The 23739-nt window shown below is 35.4% G+C and overlaps 3 protein-coding genes across 3 annotated transcripts; 2 read left to right on the top strand and 1 right to left on the bottom strand.

Annotated features, from left to right (window-relative positions):
• The first annotated feature begins 563 nt into the window (after positions 1 to 563).
• On the top strand, positions 564 to 4146 carry LOC145091399 (phospholipase D beta 1-like). Its single transcript, XM_079029103.1, has 10 exons — positions 564 to 1622; positions 1718 to 1828; positions 1922 to 2113; positions 2220 to 2462; positions 2575 to 2649; positions 2749 to 2896; positions 2993 to 3141; positions 3265 to 3441; positions 3518 to 3715; positions 3824 to 4146. Exons 1-10 carry the CDS (start codon positions 732 to 734, stop codon positions 4115 to 4117), a joined length of 2478 nt encoding a protein of 825 aa, XP_078885229.1. The 5' UTR covers positions 564 to 731; the 3' UTR covers positions 4118 to 4146.
• Positions 4147 to 6277: 2131 nt separating this feature from the next.
• Positions 6278 to 10387, top strand: LOC145091400 (phospholipase D gamma 1-like). Its single transcript, XM_079029104.1, has 9 exons — positions 6278 to 7847; positions 7931 to 8047; positions 8128 to 8322; positions 8417 to 8665; positions 8781 to 8849; positions 8943 to 9239; positions 9316 to 9495; positions 9603 to 9800; positions 9891 to 10387. Exons 1-9 carry the CDS (start codon positions 6915 to 6917, stop codon positions 10182 to 10184), a joined length of 2532 nt encoding a protein of 843 aa, XP_078885230.1. The 5' UTR covers positions 6278 to 6914; the 3' UTR covers positions 10185 to 10387.
• Positions 10388 to 12094: 1707 nt separating this feature from the next.
• Positions 12095 to 15650, bottom strand: LOC145091401 (hydroxymethylglutaryl-CoA synthase-like). The gene is made up of 9 exons (XM_079029105.1): positions 15393 to 15650; positions 14249 to 14355; positions 13990 to 14122; positions 13452 to 13904; positions 13278 to 13333; positions 13103 to 13190; positions 12884 to 13024; positions 12562 to 12711; positions 12095 to 12479 (listed from the first exon to the last, which is right to left on the bottom strand). Exons 1-9 carry the CDS (start codon positions 15456 to 15458, stop codon positions 12297 to 12299), a joined length of 1377 nt encoding a protein of 458 aa, XP_078885231.1. The 5' UTR covers positions 15459 to 15650; the 3' UTR covers positions 12095 to 12296.
• Between the last annotated feature and the right edge of the window lie 8089 nt (positions 15651 to 23739).

Here is a 23739-nt window from a genome sequence, read left to right on the forward strand (position 1 = left end):
TTCCCACAAATAATTGGTCTTGAGATCCCTATCCTTTAAGATTGATGGTGAAAGGACAGTTGACGTTTCTTTAAGGTATTCTCTTTTTTGGATTTTGTAGGCTGTCAACTTTTTCTGTCAGCCATTGCCGAATAAAAAAAAAAACCTTGTTTGCAGTACCCGAGAAACTCCAATAGCCATTGCCCACATGCTTTCTTTACACCTGCCCCGATATTATCAAGAATAAGCACTTCAAATTCGAACCATTTTGCAAAGGAAAATATTCCAATCCCTGGCACATTCATGTCAATCATTACTTCCGCATTGTAGATAGAATCAAATCTCCTTATTTTTGTTCTCTTTTGCTTTAAATTCTTTCAGAATTTTGGACTTCTAGGAATCATTTTTTAGAATCGTTATGGCCGATTTACGCTTGCATTGCACACAACGTTATCCCACTTTTTATAATGGTATCCTTCTTTTATTTGGATGTTACTACTATTTAAGCACACGAAATCAACCAACCATTATCTTAATTTCATTTCTTTTTCAAGATCAATTAACTAGAGCCCTTTTCAAAGCAGTCTTAATTTTCACCTGGGTAGTTTCTCTATATATTACCTAATAAAACCACATTTGAAGGGGCCAAGTGGGTGTCCCTTAAGATTGAAAACCGTGAGTACTTTTCAGTTTTAACAATTTGAATCGAATTGTACGAGAGTTGTGTGGAAGAAAGATCGGTTTAAATAAAGATGGCTGCTTTAACCGATGAAGGATCACGTCATCCACAGCATGTAGAGGTTGTCCCATTCAAGACATCCGGAGTCTCTCTAAAACTCGTCTTGCTACATGGAAACCTGGATATATGCGTGAAAGAAGCCATCAAACTCCCAAACTTGGATGCATTCAATAGAAAATTCACCCCTCTTTCGGGTACAAGTGATCCATATGTAACCATATCTGTAGCCAACGCTGTAATCGGAAGAACTTTTGTGATAAACAACAGTGAAAACCCTGTTTGGATGCAACATTTCTATGTTCCAGTAGCACACAACACCACCGAAGTGTTATTTGTTGTTAAAGACAGTGATGTCGTGGGTTCTCAACTCATAGGAGCAGTTGGGATTCCAGCTGAACACTTGGTTGCTAATTCTATAGTCAAAGGCACTTTCCCGATTCTGAATGCAAGTGGTCAGCCATGCAAACCTGGTGCCATGTTAACTCTATCCATCAAATACACACCCGTGGACAAAATGGTCATTTACCGTGATGGAGTAGGGTCGGATCCGGAATTTAAAGGCGTCCCAGGAACGTATTTTCCATTAAGAAGAGGAGGGAAAGTTACTCTTTATCAAGATGCTCATGTGGATGGAAGCCTCCCAAATTTGAAACTTGATCGTGGTCTAAGATTTATACAAGAAGATTGTTGGCGTGATATTTGTGATGCAATCAGACAAGCACGTCGTTTGATTTACATCACAGGGTGGTCGATCTTTCATAAAGTTCAACTTGTGAGATATGGTGCAAAAGCAAGAGATAGTATTTTAGGAGATCTTTTGAAAAGCAAGTCGGATGAAGGTGTCAGAGTGTTGCTTCTTGTATGGGATGACCCCACTTCAAAAAGCTATTTTGGATATAAAACGGTAAAACATATATAAAATCATCTCTTTTCTTTTATTTTGCTACTATTAATTAAAACACCAACTTTATAATAGTACTTACCTTCTGTAAAATGTAGGAAGGGGTTATGCAAACTCATGATGAAGAAACTCGTGCGTTTTTCAAGAATTCATCTGTTCAAGTTCTACTTTGTCCTCGTTCTATAGCAAAGGGTAGCTGGGTCAAGAAGGTTGGATTTCAATTGGGGAAAAAATATCTTTTTTTTTTTTTTGTTTTTAAAAGTATTCAAGTCTGAAAATTTGAAGTTTGAATTTGAATGCAGGATGCTGAAACCATTTATAGTCATCATCAAAAGACAGTTATAGTGGATGCTGATGCTGGTATCAAAAGAAGGATTATGGCATTTGTTGGAGGTCTTGATTTATGTGTGGGGCGTTATGACACTCCAGAACATTCTCTTTTTACTACATTAAACACACTGCATAAAGACGATTATCACAATCCAAACTATACAGTAAGCAAGCATTTTATTTTATTAATTATTAATTACTTGTTATATATGATAAGAGTATATCATATTAACTTTTTGAAATGTGATATGTTTTTATGCTGTTTATCAGGGGCCCACAACAGGGTGTCCAAGAGAACCATGGCATGATTTGCATTGCAGGATTGAAGGTCCAGCAGCATATGATGTACTCCAAAACTTTGAGGAGAGATGGTTGAGAGCTTCAAAGCCACGTGGCCTTTCAATGACCAAATTTTTTGATGTGTTACTAAAAGTTGACAAGATTCCAGACATTTTAGGTGTAACTGATGCTCGTTACACTAGTGAGAAAGATCCAGAAGGTTGGCATATTCAGGTAATTATCAAACACAATTAAACTGTCTATATATAATATATGTACATCTTAATTTTTACTAAATGAACACCGATTTCTTTACTATTTTTTTAATCGTCTTCTTTATGTGTAGGTGTTTCGTTCAATTGATTCAAACTCTGTTAAAGGTATAGGTTTCCCTAAAGACCCCAAAGATGCTAAAAACAAGGTAATATTACTTTTGGTTTCAAGTTTCTTCCATTAATTATACATTTTTGGGAATGAATGCAATGAATAGCTCATTTTGTTAATTTAACATGTGTAACAGAATTTAATATGTGGGAAAAATGTGCTCATAGACATGAGTATACATACTGCATATGTGAAGGCCATTCGTACAGCTCAACATTTTATCTATATTGAAAATCAGTACTTCCTTGGTTCTTCATACAACTGGGCTAACAACAAAAGCTTAGGTAAAAAATAAAATAATTAAATAACCTTTTATGGTAGAAGAAATGATTATAATATGATCAGAGATAATTTAAATGAACTGTTGTTGTGATTTTTAGGTGCAAACAATTTGATACCAATGGAAATAGCTCTTAAAATCGCGAATAAAATCCGAGCAAATGAGAGGTTTGCTGTATATATTGTGATTCCAATGTGGCCTGAGGGAAATCCTACGAATTCCTCTACTCAACGGATTCTGTTTTGGCAGGTTGATTAATTGAAAATTATTATACATCTTCAGAGATAATTATATCTATCTATTAATTAAGTATAAAAATACTAGTAAATAACTTGTGATTGAAAATTGAAATCAAATCTTTATGTATCGCAGCATCAAACAATGCAAATGATGTATGACATTATTTACAAGGCTTTACTAGAAACGGGGCTCCAAAACGAATACGAACCACAAGATTACTTAAACTTTTTCTGCCTTGGCACCCGAGAGTCATCTAAATACGCACCTGTTTCTAATGGCAAAGTTTCATTTTCCCCAAATACCCCTCAAGTACACGTACTCTCCTTTTTCCCTTACATTTTCTTGATTTTCTTGATTTTTCTAACTTGTCTTTTTGATTATCTAGGCGCTTAGCATCACAAACAGACGTTTCAAGATCCATGTAAATTCGAAAGGAATGATAGTCGATGATGAGTTTGTGATATTGGGTTCTGCAAACATAAACCAACGCTCATTAGAAGGTACACGCGACACCGAAATTGCAATGGGTGCATATCAGCCACATCATACATGGGCCCACAAAGGTTCTAGTCCTGCTGGACAGGTACACGTGTTCAATTCTTGAAACAAACAAATTAAGAGGGGATTGTATTTTCTAGGGTTTATGTATGTAACTTGGTATGAAATTGAATGGTTTGGTATTTTTTTGTAGGTATTTGGGTACAGGATGTCGTTATGGGCGGAGCATATGGGAGAAGTTGAGAGCATTTTTGAGGAACCACAGAGCGTTGAGTGTGTGAGGAGGGTGAGGTTGTTGGGTGAGCAGAATTGGGAACAGTATGCTGCTGATCAAGTATCGGATATGACGGCCCATTTGCTTAAGTATCCGGTGGAGGTTGACGGGATGGGCCGGGTGAAGCCGCTCTCCGGCTGTCCGAATTTTCCAGATGTGGGTGGGAGTATTGTGGGTTCTTTTGTTTCTGTTCAAGAGAATCTCACCATATGAAGCTGCCAGATGTAATGTGTTTTTGAGTTTTTGAGATATATATATATATATATATATATATATATATATATATATATATATATATATATATATATATATATATATATATATATATATATATATATATTTTGTGTGTGTGTGTGTTTTCTTGAATAATGTGTTATCTCATAACATATTGTGTAAAATAATTAGTGAATAAATGGAAAATTGTGAAGCTTCTATGCCCTTTTGCATTTCTTAAACTCTTTACCATATAAGAATCATTGTTTCTTCTTTTTGTGAAAACTAATAAAATATTTGGATAATGACTTATAAGTGATCTTTGAAATGTCTATAAAAAAAATATCATTGAACCTTATTGTGTACACGTAATACAAATGAACTATTTCTAGTTGACGGACATTATCAATTATCTTTTCCAACATACACAAAATATCATTGGTGACCGGTTATAAAAGATTTACCTGATAATACTGGAAATTAAGAAAAGAAAAATGTTTATGTTATTATTAGGGGTTGTGTTATGTGGCTATTACATCTTTTACCTGAAATTAAATGAGATCAAACTCCACATAACACTTAAGTGTGGAAGTTAGGAATGCTTTCTCCGTGACAAAAAAACGATAAGACACTCAAAAGCTTGTTATCGAGAAATTTGCAATGGAAGATCCATCTAATGTAAAAATCAAGGGGTTTTACCATTGATGCTCACTACATAAGAGTATTTGTCCCCATGCCCGGCCCTAAGGGTGTGCAAAGTGTGCACCGCACAGGGTACGGAAAAAAAAGGGTTCGAGTTTTAGCCAACTTATATAGTAAACATGTTAATATATATTGCATTACACAAAAAAAGTGTGAAAATGTGTTTTGGTTCAACGGGCAAACAGCGCTGGTCAAATCTCACATTACGCTGGGCTTATGTTCGATCCTTGGCTGCTGCAAGCATTTATTTTTTTTAATAATAATAGTTGTTTTAATAATAAATAAATTTTATCGTGTAAATCTTCATAAAAGAGTTAGTTCTTTTACATGGGCAATATTTAATTCTTGTTACCTCCACCTTCAATCATGTTTTTTATTAATCATTTTTTTTTTCTTACCCTACCATTTTATTAATTAGTTTTTTTATTTTCATTCTCACTTTTCTTTATTAGTTAATTTTTTTCATTCCAAATTTATGTTGTAATTGTTTTCTTTATTTATGTGTTTTCTAATTGCCCTCACTCGCCTTAATTGAGCAAATTTTCAATTAATCTGATTTCTTTTGGATTTCAACTTCGTCGGCACCATACTAGTATTAACGAATATATATATATATATATATATATATATATATATATATATATATATATATATATATATATATATATATATATATATATTAGGGCCCATCTTTTAATTTTGGCTAAGGGCACTCAAAATCAATGGACCGACCCTGTTTGTCCCGATGCCTCTTTTCTACTATTGGACTCTTGAAATTTCTTTTAGGAAAGTAGATTTTATTAGGTTTTGAAGGATTCATTTTCTATCTTGAAAAATTGCTTAATGTGAAGTGTAGTGACGTTTCAAAGCCTATTATGTTAGTTTGCTCAAGCTGCTTTTGGTAATGATGCAAAGATCAATGTGTATGTTGAGCGTCACAATGAACCGATACCTTACTAGATTCAGGAAGATGTATGATCCCAATTGAACGACAAACAAGTGCAAAATAATAAATATCATGGAGTTTATCTGATAATAAAACTAATAAAGAACTACGAGTAATCTAATAGTTTCATAGATAGAAAGAGAGACTCTCGGTGATGACAACGTTTCCGGATAGAAAAAAATGTCGTTGATCATAGTGGTTTCGGAAAGAAAATGGTGGTTGATATCTAGGCGGTGAGTTTTTAGGGTATTGGTGGATTATTTTCTAACATTTAAAAAAAAAAAAAAAAACAAAAACATGAGTAAAATGGAGATTTTTGATAAACTGAAACAAAATGAAACCAATATGCAACAAATTGAAAAGGCGGAGGCTAACAAAGAAAAGATAAGCGTTGACCCCCACGACTAAATAAATATTTATTCTTTCACCTGTTTTGCTTCTTTTTAGATTCTTTTATCTCATATTCTCACTATCCATAATTATTCAACGACGGAGTTCTCGTACTTTCTAGTTTTTTTACGCCCGAATTTCGATTCTTCGGACAAGTCACAAGAAAGAAATATTTTTGATTAATTTGATCGGAAGGGTTCAATTTCGATACGCGTCAACCACATTGTTTCAATCTCCCCCAATTTCTTTCTTTGCGTTCTCTTACCAGTCATACACGTTGTTTTCAGCAGCCTGCATTTTAAATTTTTTAATTGGGCAGCCTTGGACTTCAAGACTTGAATAGGATTCGTTTTTTTTTATAATTACTGAATGGAAGTGGATAATTTTACCTTCCCCATTATTGTAATCCGATTTCTCCATCTTCTCCTGCATTTCGCAAGTCCCATTTCTTTTACCAGTTCAAATCTTGTGGGTTTATCAGCACATCCTATAGAACCTATTCTTTCAAGTCATCGATCCATTAGAGCTCTCTATAGATCAAAGTCCTCAAACGGATAGTTTTTGATTTGCCATTTTAAGCTTCCAATTTCTCAGATATAAGTTGACCCAACATTTGTTTGATCTAATGTCTCTGTGAAATCAAGACTTGGAAAAACTTGATCTTGCACAATCTTGTGAATCGGGTATCCATCACAGTTCTTTGATCTATAATTCCTCTCCAACCTCTCCATAAAATTGAAGTCTGATCTTCTTTTTAAGATGGCCGAAACACCTTACGACGGATCGCAGCATGGACAAAGTGTACAGATCATCCCATTCAAGACCTCCAATGCATCTCTCAGAGTTCTATTACTACACGGGAACCTAGATATATGGGTAAAAGAGGCGAAAAACTTGCCAAACATGGATATGTTTCACAACAGATTAGGTCAAATGTTTGGGAGGTTGCCATCACTCACCGGAGGAAAGACCAAGACCGAGGATGGTAGACCTGAAAAGGTCACCAGTGACCCATACGTCACCGTTTCAATAGCTAATGCTGTAATCGCAAGAACCTTCGTCATAAGCAACAGCGAGAACCCTGTTTGGATGCAGCACTTTTATGTCCCTGTCGCACATTATTCCGCTGAAGTACAATTTGTAGTCAAGGACAGTGATGTCGTAGGTTCCCAACTCATAGGGGCAGTTGGTGTCCCAGTTGAACAGTTAATTTCTGGTGCAGTTGTCGAAGGCACCTTCCCAGTTCTTAACGAAAGTGGGAAGCCATGTAAACCTGGAGCTGTATTGACTCTTTATCTTCAATACATACCAATGTCAAGAGTACCCTTAGACCTAGAGTTTAATGGTGTTTTAGGCACATATTTTCCTCTAAGAAGAGGAGGCAAAGTTACCCTTTATCAAGATGCTCATGTGGATGATGGTTACCTTCCAAATATGCAACTGGATGGAGGTTTGATGTATGGAAATGGAGATTGTTGGCACGATATCTGTGAAGCTATCAAGAATGCACGCAAGTTGATTTACATTACAGGGTGGTCTGTGGTTCATAGTGTTCAACTTGTTCGCAATGGTGAAGGTGGAAAAGATAGCATATTGGGTGATCTTTTGAAAGCTAAGTCTTCAGAAGGTGTTAGAGTGCTTCTTCTTATATGGGATGATCCTACTTCTAGAAGCATTTTGGGAATCAAAACTGTACGTGTGTTTATTTTATTTTCACTACATCACAATAACACTTGCATATTATACCTATTATTAAGATAACATTTTTTTTATAGCAAGGTGTCATGGGAACTAATGATGAAGAAACTCGGAGGTTTTTTAAGCATTCTTCAGTGAAAGTACTACTTTGCCCCCGTTCTGCTGGGAAGGGGCATAGTTGGGCCAAGAAACAGGTATTAACTGAATTCATATATAATTAATCTTTTATCATTTTCTAGTATTTTGTATTGAATGTGTGTTACAACTTACACAGGAGGTTGAAACCATATATACACATCATCAGAAAACAGTGATAGTGGATGCTGATGCTGGAAACTACAGAAGAAGAATAATGGCATTTGTGGGAGGTCTTGATTTATGTAATGGGCGTTATGATACACCTGGACATCCACTTTTCAGCACTTTACAAACTTTGCATAAAGATGACTATCACCAACCTAATTACACTGTAACAATCTCTTAAATCATTTCATTTTTATTTTCTTTGAATTTAGAGTGTTTATATAAGGATTAAGGAGGAGGTTTGATTTGATGTGAAACAGGGACCTACTACTGGTTGTCCAAGAGAGCCATGGCATGATTTGCATAGCAGAATTGAAGGTCCAGCAGCATATGATGTGCTCAAGAACTTTGAGGAAAGATGGTTGAGAGCTTCAACGCCACATGGGATTAGCAGAATCAAGAAATCTTCTGATGATTCGTTACTTCAAATTGATAGGATTCCTGATATAGTAAGAATTGATGAAGCCCATTGCACAAATGAATGGGATCCAGAAGGCTGGCATGTTCAGGTATATATATTATACTACATATTTCTTCTTCTTCTTCTTCTTCTTCAACTTCAAAACTTAAGGCCTCTCTGTGTTTTTCCTTTTTCATCATTTTAAATGTTTGAATGATGTGTAGGTGTTTCGTTCAATTGACTCCAACTCTGTTAAAGGCTTTCCTGATGACCCCAAAGATGCCACAAGCATGGTATATATATTTATAATTATAATAAACAAATCAATGAAAGTAAATTCCTATTTCTTTGATTTAACATTTCTTTATTTTGCTACACTGAAACAGAACCTGGTATGTGGGAAGAATGTGCTGATAGACATGAGCATACATACAGCATATGTGAAGGCAATTCGTGCAGCTCAACATTTCATATATATTGAAAACCAATACTTTCTTGGATCTTCATTTAATTGGAGTAATTACAAAACTTTGGGTGCAAACAATTTAATACCAATGGAAATCGCTCTAAAAATTGCAAATAAAATTAGAGCAAACGAGAGATTTGCTGTGTATATCGTCATTCCAATGTGGCCAGAAGGTAGCCCTACAAGTACAGCTGTTCAAAGAATTCTTTTTTGGCAGGTAAGATAGCTTTTTAAACTTTATACTTATCAAAATTAAGTAAATATGGAGTATAATAATAAACATTTTGTTACAGAATAAAACAATGCAAATGATGTATGAAGTAATCTACAAGGCTTTACAAGAAGTTGGACTCGATAATGTCTACGAGCCTCAAGATTACTTGAACTTTTTCTGTCTTGGCACTCGTGAGTCCTCCAATGGCGTCGAACCAATTTCGGAAGAAAAAGGGTCAAATTCCGCAAATACCCCTCAAGTACATTCCTTTAATCTTCTTCTTTGTCGTGTCACTTTTTCTTGATTTTTATTTGTGACAACTGATAATATATATTTTTTTATTTGTACAAAAAAAAAAAAAAATAGTCGCTTAGTAGGAAGAGTCGGCGATTTATGATATATGTACATTCGAAAGGAATGATAGTGGACGATGAGTATGTGATATTGGGATCTGCAAACATTAATCAACGGTCATTAGAAGGTTCTAGAGACACTGAAATCGCAATGGGTGCGTATCAGCCTTACCATACATGGGCTCACAGACGATCCAGCCCACATGGCCAGGTAAGTAACGTTTCTTTATTTTGATGAAAATCAGAATATGAAGAAGAGACGAGTTGTGAAAAATAAAATGTTTTTGTTTTGTTGTTGCAGGTATTTGGATACAGGATGTCGCTTTGGGCAGAGCATGTGGGTGGATTGGAGAGTGGTTTTGAGAGACCGGAGAGCATCGAGTGTGTTCGGAGGGTGAGAATGTTGAGTGAATTGAACTGGAAACAATATGCGGCGGATGAAGTGAGTGATATGAAGGCTCACCTTCTCAAATATCCGGTTGAAGTTGATCGGACCGGTCTGGTCAACCCGCTTCCCGGTTGCCCAACTTTCCCTGATTTGGGTGGTAATATTGTCGGCACTTTTTTCGCCATTCAAGAAAACCTCACCATTTGAATCTCGTGAAAAAAAAAAAAACCTCATTTTTTTTGTTGTATATCTGTACTCTCATATAGTAATAAAATAATCTTGGCCATTAGATTTAGCTAGTTTTGGTGGTTCTTGAAATTCTATATGGAAGGATTAGAATTTTGGATATGTGTGATGTTTTGAATTCTTAAAGATTTGGATTATATGATTATGAGTAGTAATCTTTTTAACTTTTTTGATATTTTTATTTTGTGAGCTTGATGTTATATGTAGTTCTTAAAGTTTTGGTGATTCTTGATATGTGTGAATTCTTAAAGATTTGGATTATGTGCAAAGCTACAATTAGGGATGAGCTATGACCGGGGAACCGGCCGAAACAGGTACCGGAACCGGAACCCGATGGAACCGGTCGGGCCGGGACCGGGACGTTATTTTTGTGGATTTTTGGAACTGAGAACTGGAACCGGTAGAACCGGCAAAAACCGGAACCGTATGATGCTATTTTTCAAGGATCAGTTACAACATTTGATGACACGACAAGAACCGGTAGGAACCGGAAACCGGTAGAACCGCCGGGCCGGTTCGGTTCTTGATTTTGGCCGAAGCCGGTTCCGGCCGGTTCGGTCCTTTTGCTCATCCTTAGCTACAATCAATGACTTCCACTAATTACACTCTGCTCATGAAAACAAACATGAGTTTCTTGGAATGCTAGCATCAATTGTATGCATTAGCCTTGAGCATTGTGCCTTTATGCATGTCGTCTTTAATACATGCGAGGGGATCATAACTAACCAACTATATATTAAATATATGGTGTGTGATTATGTAAGGAATTTAAAATTTAAAGGGTATCTAATTGAAATTAGATGAGATACATAATATTTTGTCATATTAATATAGTTATATGCATGTAATCATTCAAGATTTTCAAGGCACTAATGTAAAATACTTTTTGATTTTCATTTTTGTAACAATTTGCTTTCTGTTATACCATGCATGCAATCATTCAAGATGGGATACAGACTTTCTTAAAATAGTTATATGCACACAATCATTAAAGTATTTTCTATTTTTCCTTTTTATCGTGTAACATATTTTATTATTTTCGTTTTTTTTATTGCAACGTACTTTTTGTTTTACACTTTATACCAACATATATTTTTTAAAATTTATGGTTAACTGATATTAACCATTAACCAATTAAAACCGTTAACCAAAACCAATAGTAACCGATATCCAATGGATACTAAATCAATTAACCAACTATAATGGTTATGATCCAATTTTGACCAATAGCCGAACCAGACTGCTTATATGGTGCAGTTTTCAATAGTGTGAAACACCAAACGGTTTTGAAAAAACACATATGGTAAGGTTTTTCGTTTTTAGAAAACCATATTTTTACAGACGGATTTATGAAATTATAATCATGTTTGATGAAAGTCATTTGCTCACATATGTTACATTGTGTGACATGTTATATAAGCATTTTTTGTACATAATGATTTTATCGTGTTTCATGAAATGCATGTTTTACAGATTATTAATGCAATATTTTCCTATAACAGAAAAAGAAACCAATGAACCAACCAAGTATAAAGCTATCTCCACATGTATCTCAGGAAGCTTCTAAGTTTGTGAGGCAATGAGAAGGTGTAAAAAACCTTCAAAGAGTATTTAGTCGAGTTTTAAGAGTACATTGTTATTACTTTGAAATTGTTCAATTCAGAGTTGTACACTTTTAATATTATGTATATATCATTTAGTTATGACTTCCACTGTTTAATTTCATTGTTTATGATTGCAGGATTTGTATTAAAATGCAATATGTATTTGGGATTTTTGGGAGTGACTAGATTCAATTAGTCCGTACCACTGCACAGCCTTAGGTTTTATCTTTAAAATAAATAACTCGTTTAACATTCCTCAGTCAAATATGAATACCAATAATCATAAACTTTTATTAATAAGATAGATTAAAAATACATTCCTTAAGAATTGACATTAGTTCTCAAGTAACAAACTTAAATAAATAGAAGCAGATTATTATGTGCTCTTACAACATCACCCCTTACCAAAACCATACTTGTAGAGCTAAAAGCTTTAAATAATAACTGACTCCGTGTCGGTTCTCACTCTTCAGTGACCATTAGCCAACTCGGTTGTCTTCTTGGCATAAAATCTCCTGTACTTGGAGTCAACTTCAGTCAAATAGTAAGTGCCTGGAGCCAAATGACTAGTGTCCTTGCTTGTCACAAAGTCCTTCCCACCATATCTGTGCTCCATCAAGTGCATCAATTCGACAAATTTTTCTGGCACAACCTGCACATATAATGATTTAGTTACAACCAAAACAGAACAGAACAGAACAGAACAGAACAGGATACAGTGTTTAATAGCATACCTCTGTCCTGGTCTTTAACTTATGGTCAATATTCAGGACCTTTGCGATGTTTGATAAACTAAAAGGTCCTTTTCCCTCGCTAAGATGTAGCGAAAACATTGTAGCGGATAATCCACTCCCGTATGAGAACATCATTACACGGTTTCCATCCTGAAAATTAGAAAGAAAAAAAAAATATACACTTTAAGTATTTGATTCTTTTGTTTTCTTCTCTTGTTTTAGAGTGTAGAAAAGGAAAATGGCCTCAGAGATTTTTTAACAGAAACAAATTTGAAATCCGTAAATAAAAGCATTTAGCAAGAAGTGTAAAAGCAATGCATACCAGAGAGTCACTCTTGTTGTGAATAAGTGAAGCAAAAGCAGCATAAATAGATGCAGTGTACATGTTTCCCAGTTGCTTGGGGATCAAAGTTGCTGGCTTCACTTTTTTATCATAATCTGGTTTTGCCACTTGCTGGGCTGCCTGTAGATCATCATAAACCTCCTTGATTATTTGTTTTTTTTTTTTTTTTAAATTTATTTATTAAAAATAAAATGTTACCTTTTCAAGATCACGGCTTTGGTAGCTCTCATCGCCCTTTAGAGACGTGAATTGACCTAGCTTCTCTTTAGCAGACTCATCAACAGAGCTGAAAATATAAATAATTGTTAAGAAATAAAAATGGTATTAAAAATTATTAATAATAGTGGTTTAAAAGAGCAAATTCGTTAATCACCTGACATTTCTTTCAACATCATCAAACACCAAACGAGCAAAACTCTTCTGTACAAGCTGCATAAATAAATTCAAATAAAACATTTTAATTCAAACACACCAAATGACCATTTTACCCTTGCAATCCAAAAAAAAAACAAATTTCAGAATTATGTTCAAGAACTAATCTACCTACCTTGTTATACGGACTGTGAAAAACAAAATAATCAGCATCCGCCATTGAAAATTGTTTCCCTTGAAGTTTCTCATATTTTTGACAGTATCCCTTGTAGCAAGAATCAAGAGCCATGAGATAACAGGTTTGAGAGAGTTTCCCATCAACAACTGGATATTCACTTGCAAGGTCGGGTTTGTAAAAGTCATAAACATGTGACATATGACTTGCCCTAAATTTGCTTTCGAAAGCAATTGGTGCATCAGGTCCAATCAGCATGGCAACAGCACCTGCCCCTCCTGTTGGTCGGGCAGCCCCCTCGGCATAAACCGCACTGTCTGTGGAGACAACTAATCCATACCTTCCATCCCATGAACTGCTTTCCACCCAATTCACACAGTTGAATAATGCTGCAGTTCCACCATAGCATGCATTGGTTGAATCCACACCTTCAATGTCTGTGTTTCCACATTCCTGTATAAATATAGTATTATTTTAGTATATTCACTATAATCCAAAAAAGATAATGATACAGTATCATTTATGTAACAAGTAATACCTCAAAGATTTGCATCAGGAAGGTCTTGATGGATTTGCTCTTGTCTATTACAGTTTCACTACCGACTTCAAGGCGACCGATTTGTTTTGGGTCGATTTCATACTTCTCTAGTAGTGATGTGACAGCTGTCAATCTGAAAATTAATGTCATGTTTATTGTCATGCTACTGATGATAAAAGCACTACACATGAGTGAGGAGTGAGTTTCTTTTTTTTTTTGTATGTGGAAAAGCATAGATATTGAAGAAAAAGGTACTAACCCCATAGAGATGACATCTTCAACCTCTGAACAAAATGCCATGCAATCTTGTCCGAGTCCAATGGTGTATTTTCCTTTACTAACTCCATCAAAATCTTCTAGGGTATCCTGTAAATTAGTTACCCAATAAGAATTAAACCACAGATAAGAGGGAAACACAAATACAGTGCATAAAGTGAAAACAGGTTAAGTAGAAGATAGATTTATTAACATGCTCTGGTTTGTCACCTTAGCAACTTTAACTCTGTCATTGAAATAATTTAAGCTTTAAGTAGCAAAAACATACTAGCATAGAAGAAATTTTTTGATGCAAAAATGAGCACAAGGTTTCATATTTCCTCATGCTAGCTATGATTAAGTTTATATCTAGGGTTATAGCTGTGAATACTTATTGAGTCCTCCAATACTCTAGTAATGCTTCAGTTGTACATTAATGGAAACAACACTCTAGTATCATATCCCATGTTCTTCTATACTCTCTTGGACACTCTTGTATCTTATGGAAACTTTATGATGTTCGTAGTGGTCTTGCAGATAATGTGCTAAGACCTAGAAGCAGAACCTTCATATAATGAGAAACTAATACAAGTGTTGCGTGTAATACGTATGTGATTCTAAGCAAAAACAGTCCAGAACTCAAAAAAAGTTCTAACTTTCTTCCCAAAAGCTCAGAATATGGATCTATATTGTTGGATCCAGTCATCAAGTTTCTTGGAGGTCAAATAGAATAAAGTCAAACTTAGTACAGATAAGGCTACATAGATACCAACCATTTATGTCAAACAATGGTGCATATGACTACCAGAAAACAACAATACTCATGAGCTTATAGTATTATATTTGATAAATAGATTACGCATGTCCAATCAAACCGCCGATCTTCACTCTATTTCCATTTAACTCGTAGTGAAATAGAACTTCGTGTATCCCAAAATGTGTGGTTCTTTGCATAATCCCAACACAAACAATAAATTTGCCAATAACAATAAAGATTCATAGCTATTATGGTGTATGGAAACAGCAGGTAAACTTATTGAAGAACGAGTTTAAACCGCTCGAAGAACACAGGCTTTTAGTTGTGCCGTACAGGCGTACCGATGTATAATAGATCATCAAAGTAAAAAAGAAAAGAAGAACAACCGTACCTGTTTGATACAAGTAGGAGGGAAGTAGATTTCCATGGCGAGAATTCCAACATTTTGAGGAGCCATCTCTGTTTCAAACTCTTCTTCGATCTTCAATACAGTTTTAATCAGAGATTAACTGAATCACAAACACAACTACGATAATCAGCAGATCGAAAGTCGAAACGATGAATTAACGATCTCAACTTCTGTTATCAATTGCTGATTTCACGCCGTTAGAATCTTTTCTCGGAAAGTCGAGAGAGAGGGATGAGGAGGCGTTACATGCTGATGCTACATATTTATAGCAGTCACAAGAATTTGCTGACTATGGATCTCACTACCACTTTACCCTCACTCTTTCATTAATTTACATTTTTTGCCATTACGAAAGAAATACAATAATCTGGTGCTTAAACCGCTTAAAAACAACATAAAGGTCCCCTGCATAATTAATAGTATTCACCTAATTAAAGAATTCCGATTTTTGTCGAATGTTAAAAACTTAAGAAAATCTATTAAATATAGTAATATAAAATTATTTATAGCTTTAAAATTTTGAATAAATATCATTGGTTTTATACAATGGTCAATTACGTGATTTTTGGAATAAAACTAATAATGGCACGTAGTAAATGATGGTCCACATCATCATTAACTTATTGTATAACAACTTTTATAATGATATCTGATACGTTACTAATTTCTACAAATTTAAACATGAATTAGTTTTTGATATTTTATTCGAAGCACAGTTTTTATTATTTAAATGTAGAAAATATGGATCCATGTAACTATGTAAGGTCCACAGAGGTATGCTGGTCCAACATAGTCAAATGTGGCATGCAATGCAGTAGGAGCCGAAGAGTGCTGAGGTGGCCTAAAAGACTTCGCCATCATGACATACCACTGGGCACTCGACACCGGTGACATGGGAGACTCTTTTGTTACGCATTTTAGTTTTAATATATTATATAAGTCGGTTTATAATAAAATTTTATAAATATAACGATGAGACATATAATTTATTCAAATAACTTAGTGTTAATAAACATGTAGTTATGTTTTATTTTGAGTATGTTTTTTCCCTAAATGATAGGACTCTAGTGTTTGATATGGAAAATTTCAGACACGGAAAATCCAAAATATTATTGTTGTTCTTTGATTTACCCTTTCATGTGATGGGTTGTAGACTGTGAGATGATATGGTTTTTCATATTTTATGGGTAAGTTTTGGCAACTGGTTTTTGAGTAAAGTTTTTAACTTTCAAGAAAAACGTTGAATTTAAACTATATAATAAAAATAAAAAAACTTTTTGTTTGGGAGTATGAACATAAAGTTTTTATTTTAGAACAAAAGGTTTATACTTCAAAAACTACCGCAAATAACAACTAACAATAACTACCTAATTTTGTCAAACATAATATTGTATATCTACTACAGTTTGGCATTGTTTAGTGCTTCTATTATATTTTAACAAGTATAATGACCACATTATCCTAAATTTATAAGAAAATTATCATAGTAATTTGCATAAGTTGTCAAACATATTTAATAGTTAATTGCATAATTGATGTGGTATTTTTTTTCTGGAACGCATTCTAAATTCTTTGTTTCATATTTAGATTTTTAGTTTTTTATACCAAAAAAAAATCTTTTAAGGTAAGATTTAAAAAAAAAAAAAAAAAAAAAAAGCTTAATAGATAAAAGAACTATATATTGTGAATATTCAATCATTCAATGCCCACTAAGAGAGTGTAATTATTTTAGTGCGTGTGGTTGTATTAAGGTGGCCATAATTGACTTGAATCTACAATACTTGGCTACCTTTTCTTCGAGTTTAAATTTTATTATACTGGTTTTCAAAAAATAAAATATTATTACTTTGTTCATGTATCACAAAATGTTATTTTACTTTGATAAGTTGACAAAATATCTAAAACAATTTCAATTTATATTACTTTACAATAATAAAAAAGTTAATGGTATATATTGAGTGATAGTTGCTAAAGGATTATATTATTTATTTGGTATTTTGTATTTGAAACATATTGTGATTATAAGACCAAGTGGTATACTTATAACTCGTGGTCTATGTGGCCATGAACAACAATTATGAAAACCACCATATCCTTAACGGTGGAAAAATTTATGGTCAATTGTCGTGGGGAGGACGAACCAGAATGTCTAATGAACTTTTTTCTTTCTCTATATTTCTCTACCTCTCTCTACATATTAATTAATTAAAAAATATATATTTTTTATTTTAATAATGAAAAAATAAGAAGAATATAATGGTGGGTATCTAGACCTAACAATGGGGCGGGTTTGGAACGAATCGACCTTGATCCAAACCCTTTTAACAAATTTCAAAATCCGATCCAAATCCGCTCCGTAACCCACGGGGTTTTGAATAATCAAACCCATACCCTTATCCACCGAATCAGCAGATATTCAAACCCGCCCCGTAACCCGTACGTTTTTTGAATAATAAAACACATTTTACTTAAATCATAAAATCACATTTATTAAATAAAACTAATTTTTGATTTAGAAAACACATTATGTACTCGAGGACTTTCTATTGGAATTAAAATCATTATTTTAGTTACTTCCGATTGGTTTTTGACCGTCGATTGCATTGATAGAGAATAGAAATTATAAACTTTCTTCCGGTTGATAAATAACCTTATTGATTTATAAATGAAATTAGTGATTACATGATGAAATATAAATGAAATGAAATCACGTATCTTGGGAGAAGAGTAGAAGACTAAGTTGAGTCCTTGACTCCTATGTAAAAATAATTTAGTCTTTGGCCTTTTATCTTTGGATTTCTGATTGGAATTTAATGTAAACTTTATGCAATATAAAATATAAATTTATATTTCTAAAATTTATATGGGGCGGGTTATAAACGGAGCGGATCGGCGCTGATCCATGCCCGACCCTTTTAATAAAAGGGTTAGCGGGTACGGGTCGTTAATGGGTAAACGGATCAAAAACTATGCTCCAAACCCATATAATTGTTAAGGGTTTGGATCGGATCAGGGTCAAAACCCGCTCCATTGTCAGGCGTATGGGTATCTCAACCTTTTAGCGGTTAAATATGGTAATGAGTTGACACCCAACACTATAAATCTATAATGGTTAATTGTTGGTATAAGAGATGGCATAACATCTACCAAGATACACCGGAGATATTGAATACATTATATAATTCTTACATGTTTTGTTATTTTAATAATATAGTTTAGACATTATTTAGAATAGAATTAAACAACTATTTTTTGTACTGCTCGTTCTTGAATTTGTGACCACTTGTGTGTGGCACACCCTTTGCTTTGCCCAATTTTATGGACTATTTAAATAATATAAAACTAAAATAATAAAAAGTAATTTATAACTGCAACGTCGTTGAGTGGAGATTCTTAATACAATCATTTTTTATTTATCTATCTTTTAGGAATCATAATACCAGCAAAATACACTCACGTGGGAAGTTCCCTATTCATTTCTTTTTTTATATATAATGAAAATAAATTATTTTTTAATTACTTTTTCATTTTGTCTAAAGTGAATATTGAGCCATCAAAGTTAACTTATAATTAACTACTTATAATTAATTTTTTCGGAAAACAATGCAATTTCAACCAATAAAAATATTTCAAAAACTAAGTAGGGTGTCTATATGGTAAAATATGATATCTTTTTGACCAACCCTTATAACTTAGGGAAATGACATTGTAATCCTACAATGTTTCTAGAATTGGTCTAATCAGTCTCTAAACTTTTTTCTTGGGGTGTTTTATAGAGGCATAAAATAGATTTTGTCAGGTCTAAATGGTCATTTTAGACAAAATTAAAGAGTAAACTGATTGCCTCTTGCCATATCACTAATTTAATATGTCACGTAGACAACACTATTGGATTAGGTATTATTTAAACCCATAACTATAATTGTGTAACATCCCGACTCCCAGGTATAATATTTATATATTTATGAGTTGTTAGAGCAACTCGACGAGTTGGATGCCCCAACTCGTCGAGTAGAGGCGAATTGACCATGTGGGTTTTATGACCAACTCGGCGAGTTGGCGCTGTGAGAGGAATTAGGAAACCCTAAATCTCCAGGGTTGAGTCCTATTTAAAGGACCTTAAGTCCTCATTTCTGCCTCACCAGCCAGGCAGCCACCTTAGTCCCCTGTGTGAAACCCTAATCGTCTATATTGAGCTAAGAGAGAAAGAGAGCTAATCTTTGGGCATTTTAGTGCACCTTTTGAAGAGAATATGAGAGTATCAAAGCAAGGAACGAGAAGAGGTTGTTGTATCTAGTGTTATTTCATCTAAAGCTTCTGTTGACGGTAAAAAAGTCTTCACCTTGGTCATTATTGTGATTAGATCTTGTTTTCATGGAGTTTTAGGGCTTTTTCCATCTTTCCTTGAGACTTTGAGTGTGTTGAACTTACCTAATGATTGAGACTTCAGATCTGGACCTTGTGAGGTCCCTAAGGTCCCAACTTTATCCAGCTATAGAGGAGCTTTTATGCTTAAGACCCTAAATGGAGATTGTTTTGGCATTTCAAGCCCTAAGTGCCATGCATAGACGTAAAGGTAGTAGCTTTATGTGGTATCTCAGCCTTGGGAGGCTAGATCTAAAGTTTGGGGGTTGTGAATTTGCCTTAAAACGTCTGAATGAGAAAAGAGACTTAAGGGACTCGCCGAGTTGATGAGCCAACTCGACGAGTCGGTGATGGTTTTCCCCGACGAGTCTGGACATGAGTAAATCGACGAGTTGATGAGACAATTCGATGAGTTGAGATGGGTTTCCGCGACTTTTCTGAAGGAACTAGGGAATCGACGAGTCAGATAGATACACTTGAAGAGTCGGGTCAACATTGACTATTAACTCGAGTGTTGACTTCAGTTGACTTTAGGGTTTGGTCAAGACAAGGATTATGGAGACCATGGAGGGGTAGAATGGTCTTTTACCCATTCCAAGAGTTAGAGTGAGAGAGAATAGCCCTTGGTTATTTAGAGTTGTGATTGGAGTGTTAATTAGAGATAATTATCATATGTATTAGGCGAAGGCTAGATCGGTGATCCGTGTACGAGGTTTACTTGCTTGCTTACGAGGTGAGTCTTCTCACTATACTTACCTTGAGTGGTAATTTCATGTGAACGGAGGGTCTTGTGTGATTATATTAAGTATTTTGATATCCTGCAATATGGATTTGTGATTTATGATGTGTATTATGTTGAGCTTTACTAAGTTAGGACCGGAGGGTCTACCCGAGTTGTGTGACCGGAGGGTTCCACTGAGACACATCGAACAGAGGGTCTTATTTGTCACACCCCAAACCAGAACGGCGGAAACGTTCGGGGGCGGAGGACGTCATATTCAGTATCATAACAGTTCATAGTAAGGAAAGTACACATCACCATATATATATATATATATATATATATATATATATATATATATATATATATATATAAGGTTTCAAAATGTTTACATAATTGTATTTGTTACATGTTCAAAAGATAAATACATAAACATCTTTCAAAAGAAGAAATTAACGTCGAAGCGTTAATCCCCAAAATTTGATTTCCAAACCTGATTAGCGGTTCCCTGAGAGTACAAGTTATTTCAAAGAGAAAGTGTCAACAATTAAGTTGGTGAGTTCATAAGCGGTTTTGAGAAAAGGTATGTCATTCCAAAGTTCGTGCGTTTTCCAAGAAAATCCCTTATTTTCTTATAAAAGTATGAAATGCATATGAATGTTCGCGTTGTGAATTGTAAATAGTTGTACCATGAAAATCCCTTATTTTCCTATTAGTTGATTGTTTTAGATACAGGAAAATCCCTTATTTTCCTAAAGTAAAGGCAGTCTCTAATGTCCAAGACCGAAAATCGCAAGCAATTGACATGCTTAAAGGTTAAGGCATAGTTTTATATAATAAAGCTATAGAAGATCGCACTTGTTAGATGAAGAATAGTTTTAATAGCTACCCTTTCATAAAAGCATAATACCATAATAATTGTATATCCAGTGAGTTTTATAACCATACTAAACATAATATGCCTGTGGCGACGGTCTTCAGGCGTCGAAACGTTTATGACAAACTGTCACCCGAAGGACTGTAGCTAACAGTCAGGGCGCGGGATTATGACTTCCCGTATAGATCTATACACATTTGACACGCTCTCCAAACGGGAGACTCTTGTTATAATAGACAGGACTTTAGGTAGTACCTTTTCGCAAAAAGATAGCATTGAAGATGTAATTGTCTCACGGATCTTCAACTAAGTCTGTATTAAAGCGATAGTTTTGTATATAATGTTTATCCCCTTTAACAATGTTTGACAAAGCATAAATCATAAGTTCTTTGAATGCATAAAATGGTTTAACAAGGATGGCTACCCTAGCTACTATGCATTTTGTATAAATCTAGTGCATGCAAGGTATAACAAAAGTTTTCACGTTTTCACTCGGGATTAACCGGGTGTTTACTTGTATTCTCCCCTGAAATGTATTAAAAGTACATTATAAAGTATTTGAAGATGTATAAAAAGGGGTATGAACTCACTTGATTGAAGTGGTTGTTTTGAAGTAATCGAGAGAAGAATCGAGCAGAACTTCGACTAGAGAGAGTTGAAATCTCGGGGATCTCGGGAGTGTAGAACTTCCTTCGGGACTTGAGTATGAAAATCTGGGGCTTTAGGAAGGCATTTCGAGGTAATCACGCAGAGTAACAGCACTTAGAAGTAAAGAAATGAGCACCAAACCAAACACCCTTAAGCTTCTATTTATAGGGGCTGATTTGGGGTCCCACGTTGTGAGTTTTGGATCCTCGCGTCGTGAGGCTTAGTCAGCATGATCCTCTTCGACGATTTGACGTGGCTGACACTCTGGAACCCATCAGTCACGAGCTCACAGTTCTGGGTTGACCATGGAGAGCACAAGGCAGCAAGGTCGTTGAACCTAGCTGTGTAGGCTACTAGGTCAGACCCAGTCATCTTCAGATTCCAGAGCTCCTGCTCTAGCTTTTGTATCTCGCCCCTTGGGCAGTATTCCTCCAGTAGTAGGACCTTTAAGTCCTCCCAACTTAAGGCGTTGGCGACGGTGAGAGTCACAAACTTCACATGGCTTTTCCACCAGGTGAGGGCTCGATCAGTGAGGGTGCAGGCGGCGAACTTGACTTTGCTCGCTTCTTGGCAATAGCAGATCTCAAAGACCGTTTTGGTCTTTTCGAACCATTGCATCAGTGCAATGACTCCCCCTGTGCCATTAAAAGTTTTTGGCTTTGCATTGGAGAACTCCTTGTAAGTACATTCCCTTACTTGGCCATGACTAGTGCCATGGTTGGGATGATTCGTGTTGCTTCTCGCCCCTCCATTTATGTTGGAGTTTATTTGTGAGAGGGCGGTGGTTACTGCTGCTGTGATAGCATCCTGGACCATGGCCGGATCATAAGTTGGTGGTGGAGGTGGTGTTGGTATCGTGCCCGGCCTGGGTCATAGGTTTGGACGAGGAGGCATCGCGCTACCAAGAATTAAAAATCAAAGATCATTAGTTTTGGTGGTCGAGGGTTGAATGAGTTAACTATCTTTAATAGTTTTAAAATTTTGGTTTGGACCACACAGGGCTTTGAGTTTGATTCACAAATGGAGTTTGAATAGCAATAGATAAACTCATGAACTCGAAAGAAACGCACAGAATTAACACCCGAAAGAGATATGCCCTATATATATTAAACATATGGTTGTGTTACATCCGAAGTTAGGACAAAATTGACCTTTCTAAAGGCCTCCGATTATAGAAAGTTAAAGAAAGTAAGACTTTTAGCCGATGATCCTATTCTATATTAAAATTTGGGAGTTAGGCGAGTACTACTCGCGGCGCGGATTGCGCTTGGAGCTTGATCCCACATCCGATTGCTTGGCCCCCATGAGACGCTTGTCAAAGGCAGCTTGTTGCTCCCTTAAATCTCTCATTTCAGAGAGAGCTGCAGTCATTTGCTATTGGAGAAAGTTGGTGTGGAGTTGAGCATTCCCTTGTAGCATGTCAAGGCGTCGGATATCAGCTGCGTTATCCTCCATCCTCATGTCAACCTTGTGAATCCGGGTTGCCTAGACTCCAGATTGATAAGCCTGATTGGCAAGCTTGCCTACCATTACTGGGAGTGCTCGATTAGCTGAAGTTCCTCCGCTAACATCATAGAAGTCCCGACACATACCGTAAGGAGGACGCAGTCCTTGCTGCTGGCTCCAATGATGGATGTGGCTTCCCAGACGGGAGTTCGTCCTTGAAATCCCATCCTGAAAGGAGGTCGAATGGATGGAGGTCGGACGGCTGGCGGATT

This window comes from Lactuca serriola, chromosome 3, assembly GCF_051521515.1.
Source record: "Lactuca serriola cultivar US96UC23 chromosome 3, Lser_US96UC23_V15, whole genome shotgun sequence".
In the NCBI taxonomy this organism is placed as follows: domain Eukaryota; kingdom Viridiplantae; phylum Streptophyta; class Magnoliopsida; order Asterales; family Asteraceae; genus Lactuca; species Lactuca serriola.